This window comes from Oryctolagus cuniculus, chromosome 3 (assembly GCF_051225735.1).
Source record: "Oryctolagus cuniculus isolate XC-2025 breed Fujian yellow rabbit chromosome 3, ASM5122573v1, whole genome shotgun sequence".
Classification (NCBI taxonomy): Eukaryota; Metazoa; Chordata; class Mammalia; order Lagomorpha; family Leporidae; genus Oryctolagus; species Oryctolagus cuniculus.
Genome location: NC_142869.1, coordinates 157,028,727 through 157,056,632, shown reverse-complemented (window position 1 = coordinate 157,056,632; position 27,906 = coordinate 157,028,727). Strand labels below are relative to the sequence as shown.

Sequence of the window (27,906 nt, the reverse complement as noted above, 5' to 3'; positions counted from 1 at the left end):
ATTTGTAAGGGAGAGAGAGTGAGAACAAGAGTGAGAGTGAGACAGAGGTTAATTGCATTTTTCAGTGCTTCCAGTGTGCTCACCGTGCCTTGCTGGGAACTTCAAATTCATTTGCTCATTTAGAGAAAATGCTAAAGATAGAAGTGTTTAAATCTCAGTGGTCTCTCTCTCCCCTGCCCTTCCAGCCCTGCAACCAACTCCCCCAGCAGTACTTGAAGGGCTGCTGGAGATGGAAGGGTTTAAGAGAGATGGCCACTATGAGTGAACCAGCTCTCTCTGAACAGGTCCCCGTGTCCCCGCAGATGAGTAGTGGCTGGCAGGAGCTAAGTGGACTTGAGAAGGACCCATCACCACCATCATTTGCAAAGCAAATTTTTTCTCAGTTGCAAGTATCTGGATAGCATTTTTGAATCGAATAAGCATAGTTTTGGGCAGACTCTTCTAGAGTGCTCTTTTATCTTCAGTGCCTTTCCATGCGTGGCAGATGGAAATGAGAAAGTGTGAAGAGGGAAATACAGTTGATATTGTAAGAATGGTTATTCTGTTAGTGAAACAGTTTTTGTGAGAGGTTAATTGGTATTCCAAACTGAAAGATTTCTAACTTAAAAGGTCAGCTCTTTTAGATGCACAGCACACAATTTAAAAATAATATCATGAATTAAAGACTATTCCTTCTAGCCACGTGATTTGTATTCAGTATTTAGATCATTCAAATACAGTGAATTTTAAAATATGAAATGTGTAGATGATTTGTTTTAAAGGACAACCACTACTTAAAAGGCCTACATTATCATAAATATGACCAGTCATACATTTTATAACTCTCTCCTTTAGAAATTATTGCCTTATGAGAGCATGCACACATTGGCATAAGCAAAGGGAAAATGTATAATTAAATACAAATACCAGCTAAACATTTATAAAAATAATCACCTCTAGTCATATGTATGACACTAAAATAGTTACCTCTGCCATCACAGTCAGATTTTAAAAGTTCAGTGATATTAGGAGTTAAGAGGTAAAGACACTCTTACACATCCTGATGTACAGGCACCATGAATGTACGGTGTTTATTGTTTGTTTGTTTGTTTCTCTTTTCCTTTTTTGTTTTGTTACCTGCTGAATCCTCAGTGACAAAAATGCTTTTTGCCTGGAACAAAAGTACCTTCTCGGCCGGCGCCGCGGCTCACTAGGCTAATCCTCCGCCTTGCGGCGCTGGCACACCGGGTTCTAGTCCCGGTCGGGGCGCCGGATTCTGTCCCAGTTGCCCCTCTTCCAGGCCAGCTCTCTGCTGTGGCCAGGGAGTGCAGTGGAGGATGGCCCAAGTGCTTGGGCCCTGCACCCCATGGGAGACCAGGAGAAGCACCTGGCTCCTGCCATTGGATTGGCGTGGTGCGCCGGCCGCAGCGGCCATTGGAGGGTGAACCAACGGCAAAGGAAGACCTTTCTCTCTGTCTCTCTCTCTCACTGTCCACTCTGCCTGTCAAAAAAAAAAAAAAAAAGTAGCTTCTCATTTGTTTCATAAATTAATTAAAACTTTGCTATTGTGTGTTTAAATTGGCAATGATTTAAGGAATTCCATTGCTAGGAAATATTTAAGGATGTCTATCAAAAAGTATTTTTAGAAACAAAATAAATTGGAAGAAACATAAATATATCAGAATAAATGACTGGTTTTTGTAAGTTATAATATACTTCTTCAATTTTCTTAGCTTTTAATAATGGTATTACATTAAGAATATACTATGGGGGAAGATTTCATGTTAACTTTTATAAAAAGCTGAGTGCAATCAGAATATTGATTATGATGGCATTTTTGCAAATGTAAAATATGTGGGTGTGTAGAAACATCCTAGAAAGTTAATTCTGATCCTTCTGATGTAATATCATGACAGTTTGTTCTTTTTGCTTATTTTATTTTCTAAAATCAATATATACTGATTTTTTATAATAATGAAAAATCCTAAAAGCAGTGACAGCAGTAATAATAAGTCCATTTTGCTTAAGAACATTTTGAAAATTCATATGAGAGTTAGTATAAATCAGTTTAAATAAATCTTATTTCTACTTATGGAGAAATGTGCTTTAAGAGTCAGATTAAGCACTAGTTCAATAAGGTCACCACAGGAATAATGCTACTTGTAATTTGTTTGCTTATAGCAACTTTATTCCAAAGACTGAATGACATTTTCCTGTGCAGCATCTCCTTTCTGGTCCTTTGACACCATAAGCTGAGCCTGCTCCTGCATAGGTAGACTCTGGAGAGGAGCAGAAATGTCACTACCCTGGATGTGTCCTGAGGCTGCACCCCTGCTCGTCAGCTGAAGTAAGGATGTGTTTCCAAAAGTATTGCCACTGTTCTATTCCCAACTCTACACGAAGTGTGAGCAAAGTGTTCATAGAGGGCCTGGAATTTTTCCGGCTCTTTTTCATATCATCATGGACCATGGAACCTGAACATATATCTTGTTCCTAGGTTGTACTAATGTCTGAGGTTGCTTTAAAATAAGCTTACTAAAAAACAAAAAAAGTTTATCATTATTTTCATTTCCAATTTCTCAATACTACAGTTCCTATATTAGATGGGATAGGTTAACTGCTATAACAAATTGTGTTAAGAAAAGGTAAAGTGGCTCAAACAAAACTGAAGCTTATTTATGTAAGAAAAATGGTCCTGAGGTTCCAGTCAAGTGTATATATAGTTGGGGGGGGGGGGGGAGAAAGCTTATTCAGGAATATCAGGGTGGTTGGACTGTGACTTCCTTTTTCTTTGAATTTACTTGTTTATTATTTATTTGAAATGAAGAGAGAGAGAGACAGAGAGACAGAGAGAGACAGAGAGAGAGAGAGAATTTCCCATCTTTTGGTTCACTCCTCAAATGTCCTCAATAGAAGGAGCTGAGTCAGGCCAAAGCCAAGATCAGGGAACTCAGTCTGGGTCTACAATGGAGGTGGCAACAATCCAGCTAATAGAGCCATCTCCTGCTGCCTCCCAAGGTGTGCATTAGCAGCAGGAAGTTGGGTCAGAAGTGGAACCTGGACTCAAACTCAGGGGCTCAAACATGGTAGGTGAGCATCCCAAGCAGCATCTTAATTGCTATTCCAAACACTCGCCTCAGGACTGAGACTTCTTGAGTTATGACTTCCAAGAACTCCCTGGTAATTGATATTTAGTTTGGGAAAGGAGGAAAAATGTAGGGTTTCTAGGAGCCAGCTCTGGAAGCTAGGCACTTCATGGCTGAACCTATTCCATAGGTTAGAACTTAGTCCAGTGCTCACACTGAGCAATATAGTCAAGTTCTAGACCAAGAAGAAGAGGGACTGAGTTTCATGACCCGAGTTTGTGGTCATCCCTACCCAATTCTCCTCCATACTAAGTCTTCCTAGGGAAACACTAAACCTTTACATTCTGTTTTTCCACCTATGAAATAGCAAAAGAGGAAAGTATTTGAAAAACTAAATTTATAATCCATATAATGCACAAAAGGACTTCTTACAGAAGCTGGCTCTCTGGAACAAATAATAGCAAGAAATACAATTTACTAGAAAAAAACTCAATCAAAACTGGGAATTTTTGATTTAAATATATAGAGATTTTCATTCAATTTTATTTCATCATGAATGGATGAAACTAATAACAGTAGAACTTAGATGTGTAAATATTTTACTCCATAACCTTCTTCTCCAGAGTCACCAAAGTAGCAAAAACACAGTTATAAAATTAAATTACAAACAAATGAAAAGAGAAGCCTGGGTGGCCACCAGGGTTGTGCAGTATGAGGGTAGTAAAATGCCTGCTGCTCATTACTGTCTCAGATTTTTCTGCTCTGATGAGGCTGAGGAAGAATTGGCTACATGTAGTATCAACAAACAGAAAGAAAACCATTTTCAAAATCATTTCCTTCCTTCTTCTCTTTCTTTCTGCATAGGGCTCTATGATCACTGTCTATAGAAATAGAAGCTCTTTATGAAAGTGCATGTATATGCCAATTTAGGACTCAGCCCAGCTAACAGAAACCAACTGGGATCTTCCAAGAGGAAAAGTTATATAAATGTGCAGCTGATGCTACCTGCCCTTTGTCCTGAGAGTTTTCCTGTATACTGGAAAGCTTGCACCTTGGTATAAATTATAAGTAATGACGATGAGGTGAGGAGTCTTATTCATCATATCTAGTTCAGGGCCAACCATAGCCTGTGATTCTAGAAAACCATAAGATTGAGAATGACTACTTTCATAAGATAAAGGAACCATTTCTAGTTGAGCAAGTGGTGGTGGTGGTGGTGGTGGTGTAGCGTAATGGGTTAAATCACTTCCTGTGATACTGGTATCCCACATGGGTGAAGTTGGAGTCCTGGCTATTCCACCTCTGATCCACTCCCTAGTAGTGTGTCTGGGAAAGCTGCAGATGATGGCTCAAGTACTTGGGCCCCTGCCACTCACATGGCAGACTCAGCTCGAGATCCAGTTTCCTGGCTTTGATCTGTCTGGTATCTGGTTGTTGTGGCCCTTTGGGGACTGAACCAGCAGATGAAAGAGCTCTCTCTCCCTCTCTCTCTCTCTCTCTCTCTCTCTCTGTGTCTCTGTCTCTCCCTCTTCTCACTCCCCTCCCTGACACTCTTTCAATTATATATATATATATGTGTGTGTGTGTGTGTGTGTGTGTGTATAAAGCCCGGGCTAATTGAAGCAAGGAGTGGTTCAGTAACATGGAGCTGAGACTGATCAGATAGTTCATTTTATGGAAGTCACGATGAAAATCCAGTTCAACAAAGCATCTCTCTGCAAAACGTGATGTGGTTTCAATGAATGTTTTTCAATCATGCATGTTAATTAAATTTGCTATTGATGAATAGCCAAAATGTTGTTTGGGGTCAAAAACAAATTTAAAATTGAGATTAGGAAAATCACTCTCAAACCCATGAAATTTTGCTAAAAACAAAAGCAAGTAACTACATAACATCACCTACAAATAGATATTCTAGTTGCATGGAAAACAATTATATGTCTATACAGTGGATTGCCATTTTCCCTTAACTGTTGGCTGACTTACTGAGTGCTGAAGGGGGGTATCGTGTTTAAGTCCTCCTCTCCTAGAGTGAGGTGCACTCTGCCCACTCCCATTTATTGAAACTTACAGGCAACAGCTATCATAAAGGAATTCACATGTAAGTCAGAACATATTATTATAAATTATCTGCACTTCAAAAATTTAAACACCTTTAAGCCCATTATTTAATTTGAGTACATTACTTAAAATCTTGTTACATTTTCTGTTTGCATAAACACTGCCTTTTGATACTTGCTTTTATTAACTGCATTCTTCTCTCAGATATCTTAATACTCATACTCATCTAAATTCTGAATAATTTTCAAAAAATAGAAAGAGAGGAGAGGAGAGACAGGGAGAGCTCCCATCTACTGGGTTACTCCCCGAATGCCTGTGATGGCCAGGGCTGAGCCAAGCTGAAGCTGGGAGTCAGAAGCTCAATCCAGGTATCCTGTGCCACATGAGTGGCAGGGTCCCAACTACTTGAGCCAACACTATTACCTCCCAGAGAACACATCAGCAGGAATCAGGAGTCAGGAGCTAGAGCCAGGAATCAAACTCAGGTATTCTGATATGGGCATAGTCCAAACTGATAGATCTTAATAAGTAGCCCAAATGCTCACCTCTGAACTATTTCTTATGTATTTCAGAGTGTGATTACAGGTTATATCTTGATAAAATTTACAAATGCTCCATTCAGAGTTTATTAAGTAAGAGGTGGGTATCTAGACAAAAGTGTGAAAGCAAAATTGCAAATATTGTTTCTTTTTCAATTGATTTTGCCTTGATTCAACACAAGTATACAGCAGAAAATCTACACATAAAAACAAAAATCTATAAATGAAATAAATTATAATTGGATAAATTTAGCATTTGAAAGAGGTCTCACATTCATCTGCCTTCCATACACACAGATTTGCTATAGAAATGGACCACACAAATGCTCCAAGGACAAAGCTGGCTCCGTCTTGCCATCTGGGAGCATGCTCCATTTTTCCTCTGTTGATGTAATTATAGGAATGAGGGTAAATGAGGTATGGAAGATGTGCTCCTGTTCATAGGCCATTAAGTACAGTGAGGTTCCTGGTCAAAGCTACCAGAAACTTAGACTCCTTTTCAACTCTCAGCTGATGTGTGTCTTGTTCCTTCCCTATAGGTGGGCTTGCATTCCCAAGGATAGTCTTGGCATTCATCAACAGAAAGCAGTAGGAGAAAGATGGAGAAGGTCAGAACAACATAAGGAAATTAAGCTGAAAGAAATGACTACTTGGAGTTTCTAAAGCAAGCTGAACACTATTTGAAGGCCTAACTTTCCAATAATTCTCAGTAGCCTGATCAAAATCTGTTGCCTTTTAATTTGATTCTTTGGAGAAAGATAACTCAGTTTGACATGTCCCCAGAAGTTAAAACTTGCTGCAACTGGGATTTAAAAGAAAGTTCTGCTTTTATTGTAGCAAATATGTTTGAACTATTTATTTCTAACAACAGCTAAACTTTTGGATTTCCAGTTAAAAACCTGTGTTTTCAATATTGATTGAAAGTCTTCAGGCTACTACACCATTAGAAACTGCATGTTTATGTTGGTCTTCATTTTTATAAAGGACAAAGTAGGTAAACTGGAGCACATCAAAAAGCAAGAGCCTCATAATCCCCCCTTGAGCCTCCCTATCTTCTTGGTTCTGCCCTCATCAGCACTCCAGGCCTGTTTCCTCAGGAAGAGGGAAGTCAAAGAAAGCAGTCGGTTTGAGCAGTGGTGTTCTCAGGGCAGTTGCTTTCAGGAACAGTTTTTCTACTTCAATTACATTATTTCAAAGTAATGCAGTTTGTAGGTTGCCACCAACAATGAACACCACACTTTCCAGCCACTTGCTCTCTGAAGACTTTTCCAGTTAGTTCACAGTCTGAGTCCAGGGCCTGACTCTGGGCTCCTCTCTGCCACCCATTCCTATGCTAGAGCCATGACCAGCCCTCTCGCTTGTCAACACCTCCAAGGATCATTTTGTAAACTCCTGGGTAAAGATTCTTTATAAAATGAATAAATGAATTCATTCATTCACTTTGAATGGCAGAGACATAGAGAACTCCTGTTTACTGGTTCACTCCCCAAATGCCAGCAAAAACTGGAACTAGACTGGAGCCAAAACCAGGAGTCAGGGTTGGGTGATAGGGGACACTTGGCACAGCAGTTAAGTCACTGCTTGGTGCACCCACATACAGTATCAAGTGCCTGGTTTGAGTCCCAGCTTCTCTGCTTTCATCCGGCTTCCTGCTAAGGCACACCCTGAGAGGCAGCTGATGATCATTTCGTTCATGGGTCCCTTCTACCAGATGGGAGACCTGGATTGAGTTCTCAGTTCCTGGCTTCTGCTTGGTCCTGCTCTGACTGTTGAAGGCGTTTGGCAAGTGAACCAGCAGATGGAAGATCTCTCTCTCTCTATCCATCTCTCTCCTTTTCAAATCAAATGAAAAAGAACAAAAAAAGCTGAAGCTACACCTCAATCCAGATGTCCCACACGGTGAATGAGACCCAGAATCTGTATTGGCAGGAAGTTGGAGCTGGGAGATGAACTGGGTATCAAACTCAGGTACTCAGATATGGGATGCAAGAATCTTAACCACTAAGCTAACTACCTGCCGTCTGGAACATATTCTTTGTTGAACAAATTTTAAATGAATGAACAAAGTTACATCACAAAAGCTATAAAAAGTATTCAGAACTTAATTTTGTTAGGGGTTTAGCTGGACTCTGCTCTGTGGTAACATATTGGGGATAACTGATACTGCAGGATCTCTGATACGGAGCAGCAGAATTAATCAGATGGGTTTCATGAATGACAATAAAGATCTCTTTATCTGTTGGAATCAGGAACCCCCAGAATGGGATTAGTGTTTCTTCCCCCCCAATCATGTGAGGACACAGCCAAAAGGAAGCCAAGAGAAGCCAGGAGAAAGAGAACTCTTACCAGAACCTGGCCATACCATCACCCTGATCTCAAACTCCCAGCCACCAGAACTGTGGGAGGTCCATGCCTGTTGTTTAAGCTAATTACTCTGTGGTACTTTTGTATAGTAGCTCAAGCTAAGATGCAAGGCAAAAGGCCTTGAGCTTCCTAAAAAGTTGATTAAGCTTCACAGAAGGTTAGATCTTAGTTTCCCCATGATTGAAAGATGTAGAAAATGAGCCTGAGAGACAATATGTGGCATGCCCAAAGCCAGGGGATTTCATGACGAACTTAAACTAACATCTACTGCTTTTCAAGTGAATAGACTGTGATATCTTCTTGGAATTTTCCTAAGCACCAAGAATTTTGAGCTCAGAATGGCCTCCTGGGTATAGAGAAGCCTGAGTGTTGTGGTAGTACTATCTTTAGGATGCCCTGGTGCTGTGTCTCCAGGATGTGGGGGCTGGACTTTCCATGTTGGTGGTAAAAGATGCCTGAGTAGTAGCGACCACACAGATTCAACCTCAAAGAGCAGTGATTAGGACTAAATAAGATTTCTCATTTATTTGTTTTCTTAACACATATTTGTCATTACTACTATGCATTAAAAGTTGTTATAGCAGTGAGAGTATTGCAGTGAATCAAACACACGTCCTGGTGTCAGGAATCTTATAGTCTGGTAGCTTTAGGTGCAAGAAAGTGCTCAGTTAATAATACCAACAGTAATTGTGTTTCTAAGTGATTGTCTCCCTTTTCCCTTAAAAATAACCAATGCTATTGTCCTGTCTTTAGAAATTCACAACCATGGGCCGGCGCCGCGGCTCACTAGGCTAATCCTCCGCCTAGCGGCGCCGGCACACCGGGTTCTAGTCCCGGTCGGGGCGCCGGATTCTGTCCCGGTTGCCCCTCTTCCAGGCCAGCTCTCTGCTGTGGCCAGGGAGTGCAGTGGAGGATGGCCCAGGTGCTTGGGCCCTGCACCCCATGGGCGACCAGGAAAAGCACCTGGCTCCTGGCTCCTGCCATCGGATCAGCGCGGTGCGCCGGCCGCAGCGCGCCAGCCGCGGCGGCCATTGGAGGGTGAACCAACGGCAAAGGAAGACCTTTCTCTCTGTCTCTCTCTCTCTCACTGTCCACTCTGCCTGTCAAAAAAAAAAAAAAAAAAAAAAAAAAGAAAGAAATTCACAACCATGAAAATGGGAGCATTTACACTGACATCACTGGGGATATGTCATCTTCCTGCCCCATTCCTCACTTCCTGTCATTCCCCCTACACTACCTGCTGATGGAAAACTCAGCATACATCCTACCCAATGCTTTTCCCTTTATGCATTAACAGAGCGTTGTAAAAACCCATTTTTGAGATCAGCTTTGACAATGTGTGAGCATTTACAAACAAGTGTATAGGAAAATATCCACCTGATAAAAGTTCTTTGAAAATCTGGTTAAAAATTACTTACTTGATGTTACCCAAGCACCTCAGTCTATGTGCCCATTTCACACATCCGAGAGTTCTGCCGGACTCTACCTAGACAGAGCATGCCTAGCAAGGAGACACTGCATGTCCAAGAAATCAGCTTAGAATCCTCACTAAAGAAAGACCAGCCTAGTGAGGTCCACGTGAGACCTGCCCAGGGACGTGAAAGAAGAGCAGCAATGTTAGTGTGTGGAAACATCATGCACATGGTAAGCTTAGAAGCGAATCTTGCATGCAGGAACATTTGATTTCTTGCACTGAGCTGCAGGTGTCTTTTATAACAGCAGTGCTTACTGGAGCTGTAGTCAACCAGGCCAGCTGCTCAGACCTGCCAACCATCAGCTGACATGGTAGGCTCCTACCAATTTATGCTGAGAACACACTTGGAAATGGGTCAGCACAGGGCATGACTTTAAAATCCTCCATCTGTCAAATAGACTTATTTGGAAAAAAAATGAGCATTTTGAGCAAGAATTAAGGGTATTCTATGACAGCATCTACACAGTATTCAACCAGGCAAATTATATTTGGTTAGTTATGCCCTGGGAGCTAGACAGCAGAAATTGGTCTAGGATGCAGCTGTATGGCCTTGAGTGCTGCAGGTGGCATAAGTGGAAAGCTGCCCCCAGCTGGATCCAGAACCTACCTTCCTTCCTTGTAGGCACTGCTGGAGTTGGGGCTTCATGAGGATACCATGTTGGCAGTTGTGAGGCTGCCAAGTTATTTCTCTCCAGTCACAGGTCCTGTTGTCAGAACAACTAAGGCAAGGCACAATCCACTGGCCTGGAATAGATGGCAAAACTTCCTGGTTCAGTTTCTATTGGTGAAATTTATAGTTTGCAGCTTAGACGCCAGCTCTGCAACACCATTCCACACATAGTAAGGAGACTATTCTTACCATACACATCCAATGGAGCAATGACACATGGCCTCCTGCAACCCACATAGAATAGCAACAGGTAGCAATATTCTGAAATAACACAGTTCCATGGAAATAAAATCTGAGCTTTGTTTCATGAAACAATATGCTAATAAAAAATCCTAAGTGGTCAGAGCAGGCATTAAAATACTGGCATCCCATATGGGTGCCTGTTAGAATCCCAGCTGCTCCATTCCAATCCAGCTCCCTGCTAATACACCTGGGGAAGCACCAGAAAATGGTCCCTGTACCCACAAAAGAGATTCAGATGGAGATCCAAGCTCCTGGCTTTGGTCTGATCTAGCCCTGGCCATTACATCCATTTGGGAGTAACTCAAAGGATGGAAGATTCTCTCTCTCTCTCCCTCCCTCCCTCCCTCCCTCCTTCCTTCCCTCCCTCTTTCTCTCTCCCTCTACCTGTAACTTTGCCTTTGCCTTTCAAATAAATTTTTTTTTAAGATTTTATTTATTTATTTGACAGGTAGAGTCACAGAAAGTGAGAGGGAGAGACAGAGAGAAAGGTCTTCCTTCCTTTGGTTCACTCTCCAAATGGCCACAACGACCAGAGCTGAACCGATCTGAAGCCAGGAGCCAGGTGCTTCTTCCCAGTTTCTCACATGGGTGCAGGGTCCCAAGGACTTGGGCCATCCTCCACTGCCCTCCTGGGCCACAGCAGAGAGCTGGGTTGGAAAAGTAGCAGCGGGGACCAGAACCGGCACCCATATGGGATTCCGGCGCTGCAGGCAGAGGATTAACCTACTGCGCCACGGCACTGGCCCCTCAAATAAATTTTAAACATCTTTAAAAAAAACCAAGTGATGAGACACTATTCACTCATTACTGATTTCCAACTAGTACAACAGGCACTTTGATAAGACCAAAGTAGACTGGAACCCTCCAAACTGGCAGCTGGCCTCAACTGTTTATTAGCTGAACCTTTGCCTAGGTTACCAAGCCAAAACCAGATATGTGTATTCCCTGCTCTTTAGATATTTAAGATACAAGAGAAGCATTTCAGTATTTTTGTCATATATTGCTGAAAACTAGTTAGTTTTCCTTAATTTGATTGAAGACTTTTGGAGTCTGAATCTCTTCATGGCTTAATTTAATCTTTGGTTAGATGAGATGTGTGGTAGGATCCTCACATGACTGGTGTGAGTAGGCAATGGAATAACATACTTAAAGGACATAGCATAGTTGCAGTGTCATATTCACCTTTAGTTACTAGGAGAGATAAAGCACTAAGTAGATGAGATCAGTGAATATTATCTATGCATTTAATAAGATATTTTTTAAAATTTTATTTAGTAAATATAAATTTCCAAAGTACAGTTTATGGATTACAATGGCTTTCCCCCCATAACTTCCCTCCCACTTGCACCCCTCCCATCTCCCGCTCCCTCTCCCATTCCATTCACATCAAGATTCATTTTCAATTATATTTATATACAGAAGATCAATTCAGTATATATTAAGTAAAGATTTCATCAGTTTGCACCCACACAGAAACACAAAGTGTAAAATACTGTTTCAGTACTAGTTATAGCATTACTTCACATTGGACAACACATTAAGGACAGATCCCACATGAGGAGTAAGTACACAGTGACTCCTGTTGTTGACTTAACAATTTCACACTCTTGTTGTCAGTAATCTCCCTAGGCTCTAGTCATGAGTAGCCAAGGCTATGGAAGCATTTTGAGTTCGACAACTTCGATCTTATTCCGACAGGGTCTTAGTCAAAGTGGAAGTTCCCTCCTCCCTTCAGAGAAAGGTACCTCCTTCTTTGATGACCCGTTCTTTCCACTGGGATCTCACTTGCAGAGATCTTTCATTTAGGTCTTCTTTTTTTTTTTTTTTTTTTTTTTTCAGAGTGTCTTGGCTTTCCATGCCTAAAATACTCTCATGGGCTCTTCAGCCAGATCCGAATGCCTTAATGGCTGATTCTGAGGCCAGAGTGCTGTTTAGGACATCTGCCATTCTATGAGTCTGCTGTGTATCCTGCTTCCCATGTTGGATTGTTCTCTCCCTTTTTGATTCTGTCAGTTAGTATTAACAGACACTAGTCTTGTTTGTGTGATCCCTTTGACTCTTAGACCTATCAGTGTGATCAATTGTGACCTGAAATTGATCACTTGGACTAGTGAGATGGCATTGGTACATGCCACCTTGATGGGATTGTATTGGAATCCCCTAGCATGTTTCTAACTCCACCATTTGGGGCAAGTCCGATTGAGCATGTCCCAAATTGTACATCTCCTCCCTCTCTTATTCCCACTCATATTTTAAAAAAATTTTTATTTAGTAAATATAAATTTTCAAAGTACAGTTAATGGATTACAATGGCTTCCCCCCCCATAATTTCCCTCCCACTCACACCCCTCCCATCTCCCGCTCCCTCTCCCATTCCATTCACATCAAGATTCATTTTCAATTATATTTATATACAGAAGATCAATTCAGTATATATTAAGTAAAGATTTCATCAGTTTGCACCCACACAGAAACACAAAGTGTAAAATACTGTTTCAGTACTAGTTATAGCATTACTTTACATTGGACAGAACACTAAGGACAGATCCCACATGAGAAGTAAGTACACAGTGACTCTTATTCCCACTCTTATATTTAACAGGGATAACTTTTCAGTTCAAATTTAAACACCTAAGAATAATTGTGTGTTAATTACAGAGTTCAACCAATAGTACTAGAACAAAAAAAATACTAAAATGGATAAAGTATTACATTGTACATCAACAGTCAGCACAAGAGCTGATCAAGTCACTGTTTCTCCTAGTGTCCATTTCACTTCAACAGGTTTCCTCTTTGGTGCTCAGTTAATTGTCACCGATCAGGGAGAACATATGATATTTGTCCCTTTGGGACTGGCTTAATTCATTCAGCATACTATTTTCCAGATTCCTCCATCTTGTTGTAAATGACCGGGTTTCATAGTTTTTGACTGCTGTATAGTATTCTATAGAGTACATGTCCCATCATTTCTTTTTTTTTTAACTTTTATTTAATGAATATAAATTTCCAAAGTACAGCTTATGGATTACAATGGCTTCCCCCCCCATAACGTCCCTCCCACCCGCAACCCTCCCCTTTCCCACTCCCTCTCCCCTTCCATTCACATCAAAATTCATTTTTGATTCTCTTTATATACAGAAGATCAGTTTAGCATACATTAAGTAAAGATTTCAACAGTTTGCTCCCACACAGAAACATAAAGTGTAAAATACTGTTTGAGTACTCGTTATAGCATTAAATCTCAATGTACAGCACACTAAGGACAGAGATCCTACATGAGGAGTAAGTTCACAGTGACTCCTGTTGTTGACTTAACAAATTGACACTCTTGTTTATGGCATCAGTAATCACCCTAGGCTCTTGTCATGAGCTGCCAAGGCTATGGAAGCCCCCTGAATTCACCAACTCTGATCATATTTAGACAAGGCCATGGTCAAAGTGGAAGTTCTCTCCTCCCTTCAGAGAAAGGTACCTCCTTCTTTGATGACCCGTTCTTTCCACTGGGATCTCACTTGCAGAGATATTTCATTTAGGGTTCCCCCCCCCCCCACCCAGAGTGTCTTGGCTTTCCATGCCTGAAATACTCTCATGGGCTTTTCAGCCGGATCCGCATGCCTTAAGGGCTGATTCTGAGGCCAGAGTGCTGTTTAGGACATCTGCCATTCTATGGGTCTGCTGTGTATCTCACTTCCCATGTTGGATCGTTCTCTCCCTTTTTTATTCTATCAGCTAGTATTTGCAGACACTAGTCTTGTTTATGTGATCCCTTTGGTTCTTAGTCCTATCATTATGATCAATTGTGAACAGAAATTGATCACTGGGACTAGTGAGATGGCATTGGTACATGCCACCTTGATGGGATTGAATTTGAATCCCCTGGTATGTTTCTAACTCTACTGTTTGAGGTAAGTCAGCTTGAGCATGTCCCGAATTGCACATCTCTTCCCTCTCTTATTCCCACTCTTATATTTAACAGCGATCACTTATCAGTTAAGTTTGAACACTTGAGAATAACTGTGTATTGATTACAGTATTCAACCAAAAGTATTAAGTAGAACAAGCAAAAAAAAAGACTAAGAGGGATAACGTATTAAGTTGTTCATCAACAATCAGGGCGAGGGCTGATCAAGTCACCGTTCCTCATAGTGTTCATTTCACTTTAACAGGTTTCCTTTTTGGTGCTCAGTTAGTTGTCACGTATCAGGGAGAACATGTGGTATTTGTCCCTTTGGGATTGGCTTATTTCATTCAGCATAACGTTTTACAAATTCCTAACAGGGATCACTTTTCAGTTAAAATTTAGACACTTAAGAATAATTGTATGTCCCATCATTTCTTTATCCAGTCTACTGTTGATGGGCATTTGGGTTGGTTCCAGGTCTTAGCTATTGTGAATTGAGCTGCAATAAACATTAATGTGCAGACAGCTTGTTTGTTTGCCAATTTAGTTTTCTTTGGGTAAATTCCAAGGAGTGGTATAGCTGGGTTGTATGGTAGGGTTATCTTCAGGTTTCTGAGGAATCTCCAGACTGACTTCCACAGTGGCTTAACCAGTTTGCATTCCCACCAACAGTGGGTTAGTGTCCCTTTTTCCCCACATCCTCGCCAGCATTTATTGTTGGTAGATTTCTGAATGTGAGCCATTCTAACTGGGGTGAGGTGAAACCTCATGGTGGTTTTGATTTGCATTTCCCTGATTGCTAGTGATCTTGAACATTTTTTCATGTGCCGGTTGGCCATTTGGATTTCCTCTTTTGAAAAATGTCTATTGAGGTCCTTGGCCCATCTCTTAAGTGGGTGGTTTGTTTTGATGTTGTGGAGTTTCTTGATTTCTTTGTAGATTCTGGTTATCAACCCTTTATCCGTTGCGTAGTTTGCAAATATTTTTTCCCATTCTGTCAGTTGTCTCTTCACTCTCCTGACTGTTTCTTTTGCAGTACAGAAACTTCTCAATTTGATGCAATCCCAAATGTTAATTTTGGCTTTGACTGCCTGTGCTTCTGGGGTCTTTTCCAAGAAATCTTTGCTGGTACCTATATCTTGCAGGGTTTCTCCAATGTTCTCTAATAATTTGATGGTGTCGGGTCTTTAATCCACGTTGAGTGAATTTTTGTGTAAGTTGAAAGATAGGGGTCTTGCTTCATGATTCTGCATGTGGAAATCCATTTTCCCAGCACCATTTATTGAATAGACTGTCCTTACTCCAGGGATTGGTTTTGGATCCTTGATCAAATATAAGTTGACTGTAGATATTTGGATTGATTTCTGGTGTTTCTATTCTGTTCCATTGGTCTATCCATCTGTTTCTGTACCAGTACCATGCTGTTTTGATAACAACTGCCCTGTAGTATGTCCTGAAATCTGGTATTGTGACGCCTCCAGCTTTGTTTTTGTTGTACAAGATTGCTTTAGCTATTCAAGGTCTCCTGTGCCTCCATATGAATTTCAGCATCATTTCTTCCAGCTCTGAGAAGAAGGTCTTCAGTATCTTGATTGGTATTGCATTGAATATGTAAACTGCTTTTGGGAGAATGGACATTTTGATGATATTGATTCTTCCAATCCATGAGCATGGAAGATTTTTCTATTTTTTGGTATCCTCTTCTATTTCTTTCTTTAAGGTTTTGTAATTTTCATCGTAGAGATTTAATGTCCTAGGTTAAGTTTATTCCAAGGTATTTGATTTTTTTGTAGTTATTGTGAATGGGATTGATCTTAGAAGTTCTTCCTCAGCCGTGGCATTGCCTGTGTATACAAAGGCTGTTGATTTTTGTGCATTGATTTTATACCCTGCTACTTTGCCAAAATCTTCTATGAGTTCCAATAGTCTCTTAGTAGAGTTCTTTGGGTCCCTTAAATAAAGAATCATGTCATCTGCAAAGAGGGATAGTTTGAGTTCTTCCTTCCCAATTTGTATCCCTTTAATTTCCTTTTCTTGCCTAATAGCTCTGACCAAAATTTCCAGAACTATATTGAATAGCAGTGGTGAGAGTGGACATCCCTGTCTGGTACCAGATCTCAGTGGAAATGCTTCCAACTTTTCCCATTTCAATAGGATGTTGGCCGTGGGTTTTTCATAAATTGCTTTGATTGTATTGAGGAATGTTCCTTCCATACCCAATTTGCTTAGAGTTTTCATCATGAAAGGGTGTTGTATTTTATCAAATGCTTTCTCTGCGTCTGTTGAGATAATCATATGGTTTTTTTTCTGCAGTCTGTTAATGTGGTGTATCACATTGATTGATTTGCGAATGTTGAACCATCCCTGCATACCAGGGATAAATCCCACTTGGTCTGGGTGGATGATCTTTCTGATGTGTTGTTACATTCTATTGGCCAGAATTTTATGGAGGATTTTTGCATCTATGTTCATCAGGGATACTGGTCTGTAATTCTCTTTCAAGGCTGCATCTTTTTCTGGCTTAGGAATTAAGGTGATGCTGGCTTTATAGAAAGAATTTGGGAGGATTCCCTCTTTTTCGATTGTTCTGAATAGTTTGAGAAGAATTGGAGTTAGTTCTTCTTTAAATGTCTGGTAGAATTAAGCAGTGAATTCATCTGGTTCTGGGCTTTTCTGTTTTGGGAGGGCCTTTATTACTGTTTCAATTTCTGTCTCAGTTATGGGTCTGTTTAGGTTTTCTATGTCTTCCTGGTTCAATTTAGGTAGGTTGCATGTGTCCAGGAATCTATCCATTTCTGATAGATTTCCCTGCTTGCTGGCATACACGTCCTTATAGTAATTTCTGATGATTCTTTTTATTTCTGTGGTGTCTGTTGTTATGTTTCCTTTTTCATCTCTGATTTGATTGATTTGGGTCTTTTCTCTTCTTTTTTTAGTTAGTTGGGCCAATGGGGTGTCAATTTTGTTTATTTTTTTCAAAAAACCAGCTCCTCGTTTGGCTGATTTTTTGTAATGTTTTTCTTGATTCAATCCTGTTGATTTCTTCTCTGATTTTAATTATTTCTCTTCTCCTACTAGATTTGGGTCTGCCTTGCTGTAGGTTTTCTAGATCCTTGAGATGAATTGAAAGCTCATCTATTTGGTGCCTTTCCAATTTCTTGAGGTAGGCACCTATTGATATAAACTTTCCTCTTAACACTGCTTTTGCTGTATCCCATAAGTTTTGGTATGTTGTGCTGTTATCCTCATTTACTTCCAGAAAATGTTTGATTTCTCTTTTAATTTCTTCTATAACCCATTGTTCATTCAGGAGCATGTTGTTCAATCTCCATGTGTTTGCATATGCTCTAGGGATTCCTGAGTTGCTAACTTCCAACTTCATTCCTTTATGGTCCGAGAAGCTGCATGGTATGATTCTAATTCTTTTGAATTTGCTGAGACTTGCTTTATGGCCTAGTATGTGGTCAATCCTATAGAAGGTTCCATGTACTGCTGAGAAGAATGTAAATGCTTTATGTGTAGGATGAAAAGTTCTGTAGATATATGTTAGATCCATTTGGGCTATAGTGTTGTTTAAATCTACTGTCTCCTTGTTGATCTTCTGTCCTGGTGATCTGTCTATTTCTGAGAGTGGAGTGTTGAAGTCCCCCAGTACTATTGTATTGGGGTCTAAGTCTCCCTTTAAGTCCCTTAACAAATCTTTTAAATAAAACAGTGCCCTGTAATTAGGTGCATATACATTGATAATCGTTATATCTTCCTGTTGAATTGATCCCTTAATCATTATATAGTGCCCCTCTTTGCCTTTCCTAACAGTTTTTGTCGTAAAGCTTATGTTGTCTGATATTAAGATGGCTACGCCCGCTCTTTTTTCATTTCTGTTGGCATGGTATATCTTTTTCCAGCCTTTCACTTTCAGTCTGTATGCATCTTTGTTGGAAAGATGTGTTTCTTGTAAGCAGCAAATAGATGGGTTTTGTTCCATAAGCCAATCAGCCAATCTGTGTCTTTTAACTGGACAGTTCAGGCCATTCAAGTTCAATGTGACTATTGATAAGTAGTAACTTTGCCCTGCCATTTGCCAAAGATATTTTCTAATATATGCTTTGAATTCCCTGTGATCTTTTGCTGTGAGGTTTCCCTCCTTTACCTTCTTTCATATTGATGACCGTGTTTCTGTGTTTCTGTGTGTAACACATCTTTAAGAATCTTTTGCAGGGCTGGATGAGTGGTGACAAATTCTTTCAATTTCTGTTTGCTGTGAAAGGTCTTTATTTCACCTTCTTTAACAAATGAGAGCTTTGCAGAATATAATATTCTGTGCTGGCGGTTTTTCTCTCTTAGTACCTGGGCTTGCCTTTCCCTCCTAGCTTGTAGGATTTCTTATGAGAAGTCTGCTGTGAGTCTAATTGGAGATCCTCTGAGAGTAATCTGACGTTTCTCTCTTGCACATTTTAGGATCTTTTCTTTATGTTTCACTGTGGTGAGTTTAATTACAACGTGTCGTGGTGAGGATCTCTTTTGGTCATGTTTATTAGGGGTTCTATGAGCTTCCTGTACTAGGATGTCTCTGTCCTTCTCCAGACCCGGAAAGTTCTCTGCTAGTATCTCACTAAAAAGGCCTTCTAATCCTTTCTCTCTCTTCATGCCTTCAGGAACTCCTAGAACTCGAATGTTGGGTTTTTTAATAGTATCCTGTAGATTCCCGACAATATTTTTTAGATTTTTAATTTCCTCTTCTTTTCTTTGGTTTGACTGTATCCTTTCCTGTTCTCTGTCTTCTAAGTCCGATATTCTCTCTTCTGCTTCACCCATTCTGTTTTTAAGGCTCTCTAATGTGTTTGTCATTTGATCTATTGAATTCTTCACTTCATTATGATTTCTCATCACTATCACAGTTTCATGTTCTACTAGTTGTTTCATTTCATTTTGATTCCTCCTTAATATTTCATTTTCACGCGCGAGATTTTCTATCTTGTCCATTAAGGATTTCTGTAGTTCAAGAATTTGTTTTTGAGAACTTCTTAATGTTCTTATCAATTTTTTGAGATCTGCTTCTTGCATTTCTTCTATCTCATCATCTTCATAATCTTGAATTGGGGTGTCTTTTTCATTTGGGGGCGTCATAGTGTCTTCCTTGTTCTTGTTACCTCAGTTTTTGCATTTGTTGTTTGGCATATTGGAGATATTCTTTGGATTCTTCGCTGTGGTGTTTTTTCTTGTTATACTATGACTCTAGATTAAGTGGACTGTCTGCTTTTGATGGATCTTTAGAGGCTGTGATGGGTGTGGCCAGAGAGCTCTGGTTCTTTAGGGTTAAGGGTGTGTCAAAGGTGACTCACCCAGGTTGTCCTCTCTCTCTCCCTCTCTCTCTCTCTCGCTCTCTCTCTCTCTCTTTTTTTTTTTTTTTGACTCAGAAGGGAAGTAATTCCGCACAGCTCCCCTTCCAGCACTGGTGCACAGACTCCGTGGCTGTCCTCCGTGCCGTGGGCATCCTTGCTCTCCCTGTAGGTCCTCTGTGTCACATCCGCTAGATCCGGGAGAGTTTCCTCTGCAATTTTTTCCCGAGCCTTTTCCTGAGACTACAGTAACTCCACTTTTATTAAACTATCTTTTCCCGGACTATCAGTGCGCGCCCTCACTATTGTGCCATCTTGGCTCCCGACCGATCTTTTCTTTTTATTCATAAAATTAAAATAACATGTATTTGAATCATTTCTGCTTTTAATAGGAGCACATGCTTTAATAATTTATTGGGAAAATAAATAATTTATTTTTGGTTTTTCCTTACTCATCTTTTCAGAAATGGAAAGTGAACATAGTACATTATTTAAACATACACACAGAGGTTAATTCTCTCTGGGATGGAGAATACAATGGTGTCTCTGGCAATCATCTCTTCCCTAGGGGTCTTGCTTATGTTACTGGAGCATGATTTTCCTTCAAAATATTGAGGAGATGGTCTCACCCCATTTTTGAATTAGAAAGGAAAAAATTAATTTAAAACTATTTATTCTGGCTCTGACTTTTGGTACTGTTAAAAAAAGGAATTGGTGTGATACATATTTTTGTGGGAAGAATTTTTGCTTTTAGGAGATAAACGTCCATTTCACATTCATTACTTCAGGGATGTCAGAATTATGTATATGACTGAGTATGGAAATAGCAATAAGGAATTATTAGAGAGTGTATAGCTTATGGCATTTACTGATTGACTACAGAAAGGAAAAGAAGTATGAGTATATGGTGAGACAAAAAAAGAAAATAAAAGGAAAAGGAGCTGCTAAAAGTATGAATTCCACGGAAGAGAAGAAAATGAACTACAGTATCACTTTAGGGTGTGCATGGTGAACCAGAGCAGACATACAGAATAATTCAACAGTGGTGTGGATATATTTGCTCCTCTTTAAAATTTTGTTTTTGCCTGCTCTTTCAGTGTAGTAATTCCTGGAAACTCTCTTATTGAATGTCTACTCAATACTTTCTACACAATCTAAGGAATGGTAAATGATGCTTCCTCCTGCCATATATTTCACTCTAGGAAGATTTTCATTGAATACATTAAGCGTCGACCCTGTCGAGGTGTTAGGTGCTGTTGGCATTAAACACAATAGCAAACATCTCTATAGCACCTCCAAAATGGCAGGGATACTCTAAGTGCTTCAGTGCACTAACTTAAATCTGCTAACATCCCTAATATCCTCAAAGAGAAGTGACTTGTCCAAGATCCTCCAGCCAGCAGGTGGTAGATCCAGGATTCAAATTGAGCAGTCTGTTTCAAAGTCCATGCTCCTAACTACAATGCTAAACCTTACAAATGTTTAATCCAGTTAGAGAGTACAATCTGTTCATATAAAAGAACTACAGCATAATAATAGGTCACTCATGATTGAATATCTGTGGTAGTGAAACCCTGGGCTCGGGAGACATGCATACCTGGGCTCTGCCTCTAATTAGCCCCAGGAACCTCATATTAGAGTTGCCTAGAAAGCTTTTTAAAGTCCCCATACCCAGGTTGTACTACAAATGTATTATGTCAGAATCCCCAGGTGTGGGGCTCAGGCATCTACAATGTTTAATGTTTTCCAGGTGATTCCAATATGCAGCCAAGGTTGCAATCTGCTGTTTAAACTGAACAAATTACTTGCATCTTTTCATGATTACATTTCCTTCTCCATAAGGAAAGTATGTATAGCACCTGCTATGGTGCCTGACACTCAGCAGTTAATGAATCTATTTTACTTTCTCAGCTTCATCCCAAGTAACCAGGGTGCTAAGAATGAAGAAACATGGATTGGGGATCAGAGTTTTTTGGAAGGTTCCATGGAGCTGATAAAATGTGAACACATCTTTATGAACAGATAAGATTTGGAGAATGGAAGGCTTGGCACTTTAAAGACAGTGAAGAGCTGAGCCCCAGGAGAGACTGAAGAACTGACTGATACGTAGTCTGCATCTATTGGAGAAGAAGAGAGCCTGCTAGCAGAAAAGGTGTTTCCAAACTTTCTGCATGTTAAGAATGGACTGTTCCTCAGAGACACACACAGGACACGTAGAAGAGGTGATGGGTTTTGAATGGCAAATGCATATTCTCTTCAGAAGTATCCAGGTTTCTCCAGCCAGTTCTCTTTTGTAAATCCTCTTTCTGATTCATAGTAAGTCTCACTTTCTAATCTCATTTTCACCTTAGCATTCATGGTTTTTAATCAACTTTCTTCACATCTTTGACTCATTCTAATATTTGATTTAGACACCAACTAAAATTTACACTTTGTGGCTGACAAATTTCTCAAGAAAATCTCCTTCAAGAAAAGATGAACTCTTCTTGATAGAGATTCATGTATGTTCTGTGGGCGGACAGATAAGTTATTAGGTTTATCACTGTAGCCCTGCATTTAATGCAAGTTAGATTTCAAATAAAACAGATTGGGTGATAGAATGTTGAAAAAAATTTCAACCCTATGATTTAGGCTTGACTGAGATTTAAAACTATGTAAAAAGTTCATGGGTCTATATTGTTACAAAAATGGTTTTGTTTAAGAAGAAAAATACATCTACATTTTCAATATTAGACATGTTGGTGTTAAATGTCATATTTCCTTGCTAAAAGCAGGTATGATGAAATCTTATGTTTACACGTCATAAAATGCAATCTGAGCTATTTTCCTTAAAGTTGATTCTTATTCTTTAATAACTGTATACATTTCTTATTTATTTATGTATTTTTTGACAGGCAGAGTTGGACAGTGAGAGAGACACAGAAAAAGGTCTTCCTTCCGTTGGTTCACCCCCCAAATGGCGGCTACGGCCAGCGCGCTGCGCTGATCTGAAGCCAAGAGCCAGACACTCCTTCTGGTCTTCCACGTGGGTGCAGGGGCTCAAGCACTCGGGCCATCCTCCACTGCCTTCCCGGGCCACAGCAGAGAGCTGGACTGGAAGAGGAGCAACCGGGACAGAATCTGGCGCCCCGACCGGGACTAGAACCTGGGGTGCCGGCACCACAGGTGGAGGATTAGCCTAGTGAGCTGCGGTGCCGGCCTATACATTTCTTCTTTGTATAAATTAGAAGAATCAGGTTTTCTTTCTTAAGGGATAAATTTAATCCTTAAATTGTGTCTTAGAGTTGAATTATTCCCTAAAGGACACACATTAATTTTAAGAATAAACAACAATAGTCATTCAAAAGTATATTAGCTGCTGTTACTGAAAAAGACATTCTGACATAACTGCATTGGCAAGGAGAAAAAAAGTGGATCCACATTATGAATTGCAATTTGGAAATTAAACTTCTGAGTTGGGCTGTGTCTGACCACAGATGCTAACCTAGAGCTCTTGGATAAACTTCCTCCCCAGGTTGTCACCATGACAATTTCTGATTTCAACAGCAAGATGTCCTGCTAGTAAGAAAGGAAATCATCTCTGACAGCAAACAAGATATTCCTGCAAAGCGCTGTCCTGGCCTCCCTCATTGACGTCGAGTTTTTGGGCCTGTAGGAGCTCCAGATGGCAACAGTCGGTCCTGGTAACTGCTCTGGCTGCTCACAGGCTTGTGTGAGAGCACAATTCTGATCTTGGTTGTAGTCCAGCCACCATTTTTATTCCCATATTATAAATTGGAAAATGAAGATATTCTCACCTCTGAGAATACACAATCCAGGGAAGTTATCAGTAAGCACATTTGCCCTTACTCCTTGTCATATTAATACACATAACACTGCAATACATGCGTAGATACTCCTATTCATATAGTATGTCCATTAGAAAATATGGAAATGAAAATGAGTAGGTAAGAATCAATGCCCATCTATTTTCATCTTTGTTGGACTCTCCTACAGAGTGCCCTGTGCTACTCCTTCCCCTTTCTGACTCACATGGTTCTACTTGAAGACCACTGGTCATGCCAAGAGAGAAAGGTATAAATGGATAAACACAGTATGGCGAGAGTTGCTGCAGAGGTGAGCCCAGGGTGTTCTGGGAATGCGGATGAGACACTCAATCGGGAATGTGGTGGAGACAGGCTTCCTGGAGAGAAAGGCACAGCATCAGGAGAACTCAGGTGAAGATGGCTGAAGGCACAGGGAACCATGTGGACAAAAACCTGGGCATCCTGAATGGTCCCACCAGGATAAAGTAAAGCAAGGAGGATGGGAGGAGGAAGGAAAGATAGGAAGAGGGCAGATGATGAAGGCTTTGGATCATCAGCCTCTGGCCATGGGCCTAATTTAGGAGCTGCTTTGGGGGACTTCTCTATATTGGTCCAGCTCCTCAAGTACCAAAAGGCTTTCCTTTTCCAAGGCAGCCTCTCTGGTAAGCCTCAGGCACAGAGGCACTTTCAAAACATGATCTGACAGAAGTTACCACACATTTCATGCACAGAATAATCTGTCACTTGTTACGGAATTCCAGTAATGTATCTTGAACCTTCTGTTGAAGAACTTTTGACTTGGTGCAGTGGGAGCAATAGAATTAACTAGTTTTACGATTCTCATAAATTGTCATCTGATTAAAACAAAATTAACTGGCCACAACGGTGTCGCCTCTGTAGGGAAGAGTGTGTGTCTCATTTAGCAGAGAATCACAAATCACACCACCTGACACACCATCACGGGTAACTGCCCCCCTGTGCACTGACTGTAATTTATTATTTGGAACACATGTTCAAGAACGTGGACGTGCCCACGTCTGTTAACTGTGCATGCCAAATTGCAATTTGTCCTGCCCATTTGGGAAACTCATTTCCCATTCAAGCTGTGGTGTGAAGTTCATGGCAAGGGTAGAAAAGCTCCTGAGTGTTTTCTCAGACTTTTTCGATGAAGGGAGCCCTGGGGTCAGGAGGACAGAGTGGTAAGCAGAAAGCTTGGAGAACACACTCCCTGGACCACTGATCCCTTTCCAGGCATTTTCAGCCCCTGCTTTGATTTGACCCTGCTGTCTGCACTGAAAGAAGACTGCTAGGGAGGGAAAGACGCAGCGACTGATGAGAGTGACACCAGAGTCTCACTCCAGGTCTACTCAAGGCTTAAGAAGGATTTAACACCGTGATTTGAATTTGACATCACGATTTTCCTGCCTCTGTTAATGTTCAACATGTGGAGGACATGGGTGATCCTTCCCCCAAAATTTCTTACGTGAAAGGGAATTATTTAAAACTGAGTTTATATTCATTTTTCCTTGGTAGATAGATATCTATTTTCTATCTATATGTGTGAATTTTAGTATCAAGAGAATTGACATAATGTGAACAAATCACACTCTGTTGGTTATCCTGGGAAGACTGACATTAAACAATTCACAATGTATTAATTATTTAAATACTTGTAGCAACTTCTGTGGAAGGAAAGCACAGAATGCTGTGAATATATATAAGAACATATATATATATATATATAATATATATATATAAGAATATATACAAGAAGGTTGTCAGGCAAAAGTGACTTTTGAGCTGAGGTCTGAAAATGAATATGGATTAATTAGGCAAAGAGGGGAAAATAAAAGACTTTCATCAAAATATCTCAACTGCTAAAACCAGGCATTTATACTAATTTCATGTGTTATGGTTCATATTAATGAAAAGAGTAACCTCCCTGCTTTACACAAGGGTCATTTAAATGAGCACCTGTGAGTACTTATCTATATGAAATAAGTTTTATAGAGAGATGACATCTGATGTGCTATTCACCTTTTGTGTCCCCAGATGGACAACTCTTTAGTTCAGGCTGTGAAATGGCTTCAATGTAGTCAGAAGAAATGGGCTGTAACCCACAGGTTTCCTCCGGATGAATCAGCAAACCACAGTCCTGAAATAAAATGATAGAAATTAGTCATCATAGTAATTAACCTGACCCATAGTCTAAACGTAAAAAGTAAGATGCTTTGTACCAGATAAGCTTTATGGATAAAAGAGGGCAACAACTGTTTACTCTTTTCAGAGTATCTACTTGTCAATAGTTGTTTGTATTAAAAGTAGCTATCTGCCTTAGGAGTTTAATATGAGTTCTATGACAATTTAATCTTCAACACTGATATTTATCTGATTGCTCTGCAAACACACACACACAAACACAAACACACAAGTTTTCCTTTAAAAAATATGTCTAAGGGTCAACTCTTTAAAAATAAATTGTGGTACAATAGAAGACAATTTATCACGTGAAAAATACACTGTGAGAAGAGACCTGGGAAGTATTTGGGAGAATTTAACAGATGACTTTCATTTCAACAAATGGTTACTAAGGATTCATGATATGTTAGAAATGGAATCAACTGAATACATTCCATCAAAATATGGTCATGTTTTTATAAAAGAAGGTACCCAACTAAACATCAATATAGAGATAGGTTCTGTCCTAAGAGATGCTTTTCAGTCTGACAGGTGTAGTAGACACAAACAGATTTTGGGTTTGAAACTTCCCACCTTTCCTCTGCCCCATCCACTGAGCTGAGCCTGTTTTGCAAAGCACCTGTCCTGCGTCACTTGGATCCTTGCCATCCTTCTCACTGGGTCCCCTCAGTCTCACAATTTACAACAAGTAAAAATTCTATTTTCTCTGCCAGGTTGACTTTCCCCATAATTTTGCAAGGAGAGCATCTGTTTGTGATTAAGAGTTCAGCAAGGTCTTCCAGAAACTCTAGCACAATTATGTATCTTTTGCCATGTCAAACATCCAGTTTGTTTCCTTCATGCTCTTCACCACTTGGTGATTGTTTATTTATTTGTCTGTGTCTATTCTACCACACTGAAGCTCCAAGGGTACACATAATTATCTCACTCATACATCTACCCAAAGCCTGCCATGCGGTAGACCATCATTATTTGTTGAATGCAACAAAGTTTGGACTCAAGTGCCTCCATCTTTATATCAGAAATTCTCAACAATTGGGAGAAATAATTGGTTGGATCTCTTCTTTGCTTTGTAATTCTCACCTCTAATCAATCAGTTCTAGTTCCCTTTCCTCCTGTTCACAAACAGCCTAATCACCAACTCATATTCCCAGATGGCACCCGAAAAGGCACAGTGTATTAAAGAACAAAAGGAATGGTGGTGTGTGTAGACTTTTGGAAACCTTAATTCTGTGTACATATTTTCATTTTAAAATTCATAACTGGCCGGCGCCGCGGCTCACTAAGCTAATCCTCCACCTAGCGGCGCCGGCACACCGGGTTCTAGTCCCTGTCGGGGCGCCGGATTCTGTCCCGGTTGCCCCTCTTCCAGGCCAGCCCTCTGCTGTGGCCAGGGAGTGCAGTGGAGGATGGCCCAGGTGCTTGGGCCCTGCACACCATGGGAGACCAGGAGAAGCACCTGGCTCCTGGCTCCTGCCATCGGATCAGCGCGGTGCGCCGGCCGCAGCGCGCCGGCCGCGGCGGCCATTGGAGGGTGAACCAACGGCAAAGGAAGACCTTTCTCTCTCTCTCTCTCTCACTGTCCACTCTGCCTGTCAAAAAAAAAAATTAAAAAAAAAAATTCATAACTGACACCAGAGGTTGGAATACCGATTAAGTATTAGGAATGTGATTTGCACTGAGATGTTCATTAAAACAAAATGATTAAAATAACTGTGTTTCTAATAATCTGAGGAGATTCAGTCTGAATAAAAATTTATGAATCATATTTGTTAGTATATATGTGTGTATGTTTGTGATATCTATCCATTTATGTTTGGTGAAGACTGGGCCATAATTTGAAGACTACAAAAAATGTTATACATCAATGAGATTGCCAAAAAAAAGGCTTATGTCAGATGTTAGGGATTTAAATTATTATTATTTGTGGATACTGCAAAAAAGTTTGTGGAAAATGGAATTAAAAGAAAGTTTATCTTGGTGCAAAAAATAGAAAACCATGTATACAAGGTATTTTCAAAAGGTTTTTGAAAAAATGTAGATTATGTAAAAAATATGCACAGATTTCAACTTTTTTGCATCCAAATTAACCATCTTTTAATTTCATGTCCCATAAACTTTTTGAAGTACATATGCTGTCATGAGAGTGCAAGTTAGTTTAGTTGTTTTGGTTTATAGTAAAATTAAAAATTAAATGCCTGTGTTGTGGAGCAGCAGGTTAAGCCACTGTTTGGGGCATGCTTAT

General features: G+C 40.2%; 1 protein-coding gene and 1 long non-coding RNA gene across 4 annotated transcripts in view; one reads left to right on the top strand and one right to left on the bottom strand.

Annotated features, from left to right (window-relative positions):
* LOC149127567 (uncharacterized) overlaps positions 1-23,002 on the top strand; it is a 30,569-nt gene extending 7,567 nt beyond the window's left edge. Inside the window, exon 2 of the long non-coding RNA XR_016231752.1 lies at positions 21,568-23,002. This is a non-coding gene — a long non-coding RNA (uncharacterized LOC149127567). The remainder of the gene's footprint in view (positions 1-21,567) is intronic.
* Positions 1-27,906, bottom strand: part of CPED1 (cadherin like and PC-esterase domain containing 1) — a 587,225-nt gene that overhangs the window by 274,090 nt on the left and 285,229 nt on the right. For 2 of the 3 annotated variants that reach the window (XR_016231749.1, XM_008258284.5), the window contains 2 exons: positions 25,500-25,617; positions 10,111-10,247 (listed from right to left, as the gene is read on the bottom strand). Coding sequence is in view for 2 of the 3 variants with exons in the window: in XM_008258284.5 (XP_008256506.4) it covers positions 10,111-10,247; positions 25,500-25,617 (255 nt within the window). In the remaining variant the exon portion in view is untranslated. The remainder of the gene's footprint in view (positions 1-10,110; positions 10,248-25,499; positions 25,618-27,906) is intronic. The other variant, XM_089329475.1, reaches the window with a different exon arrangement.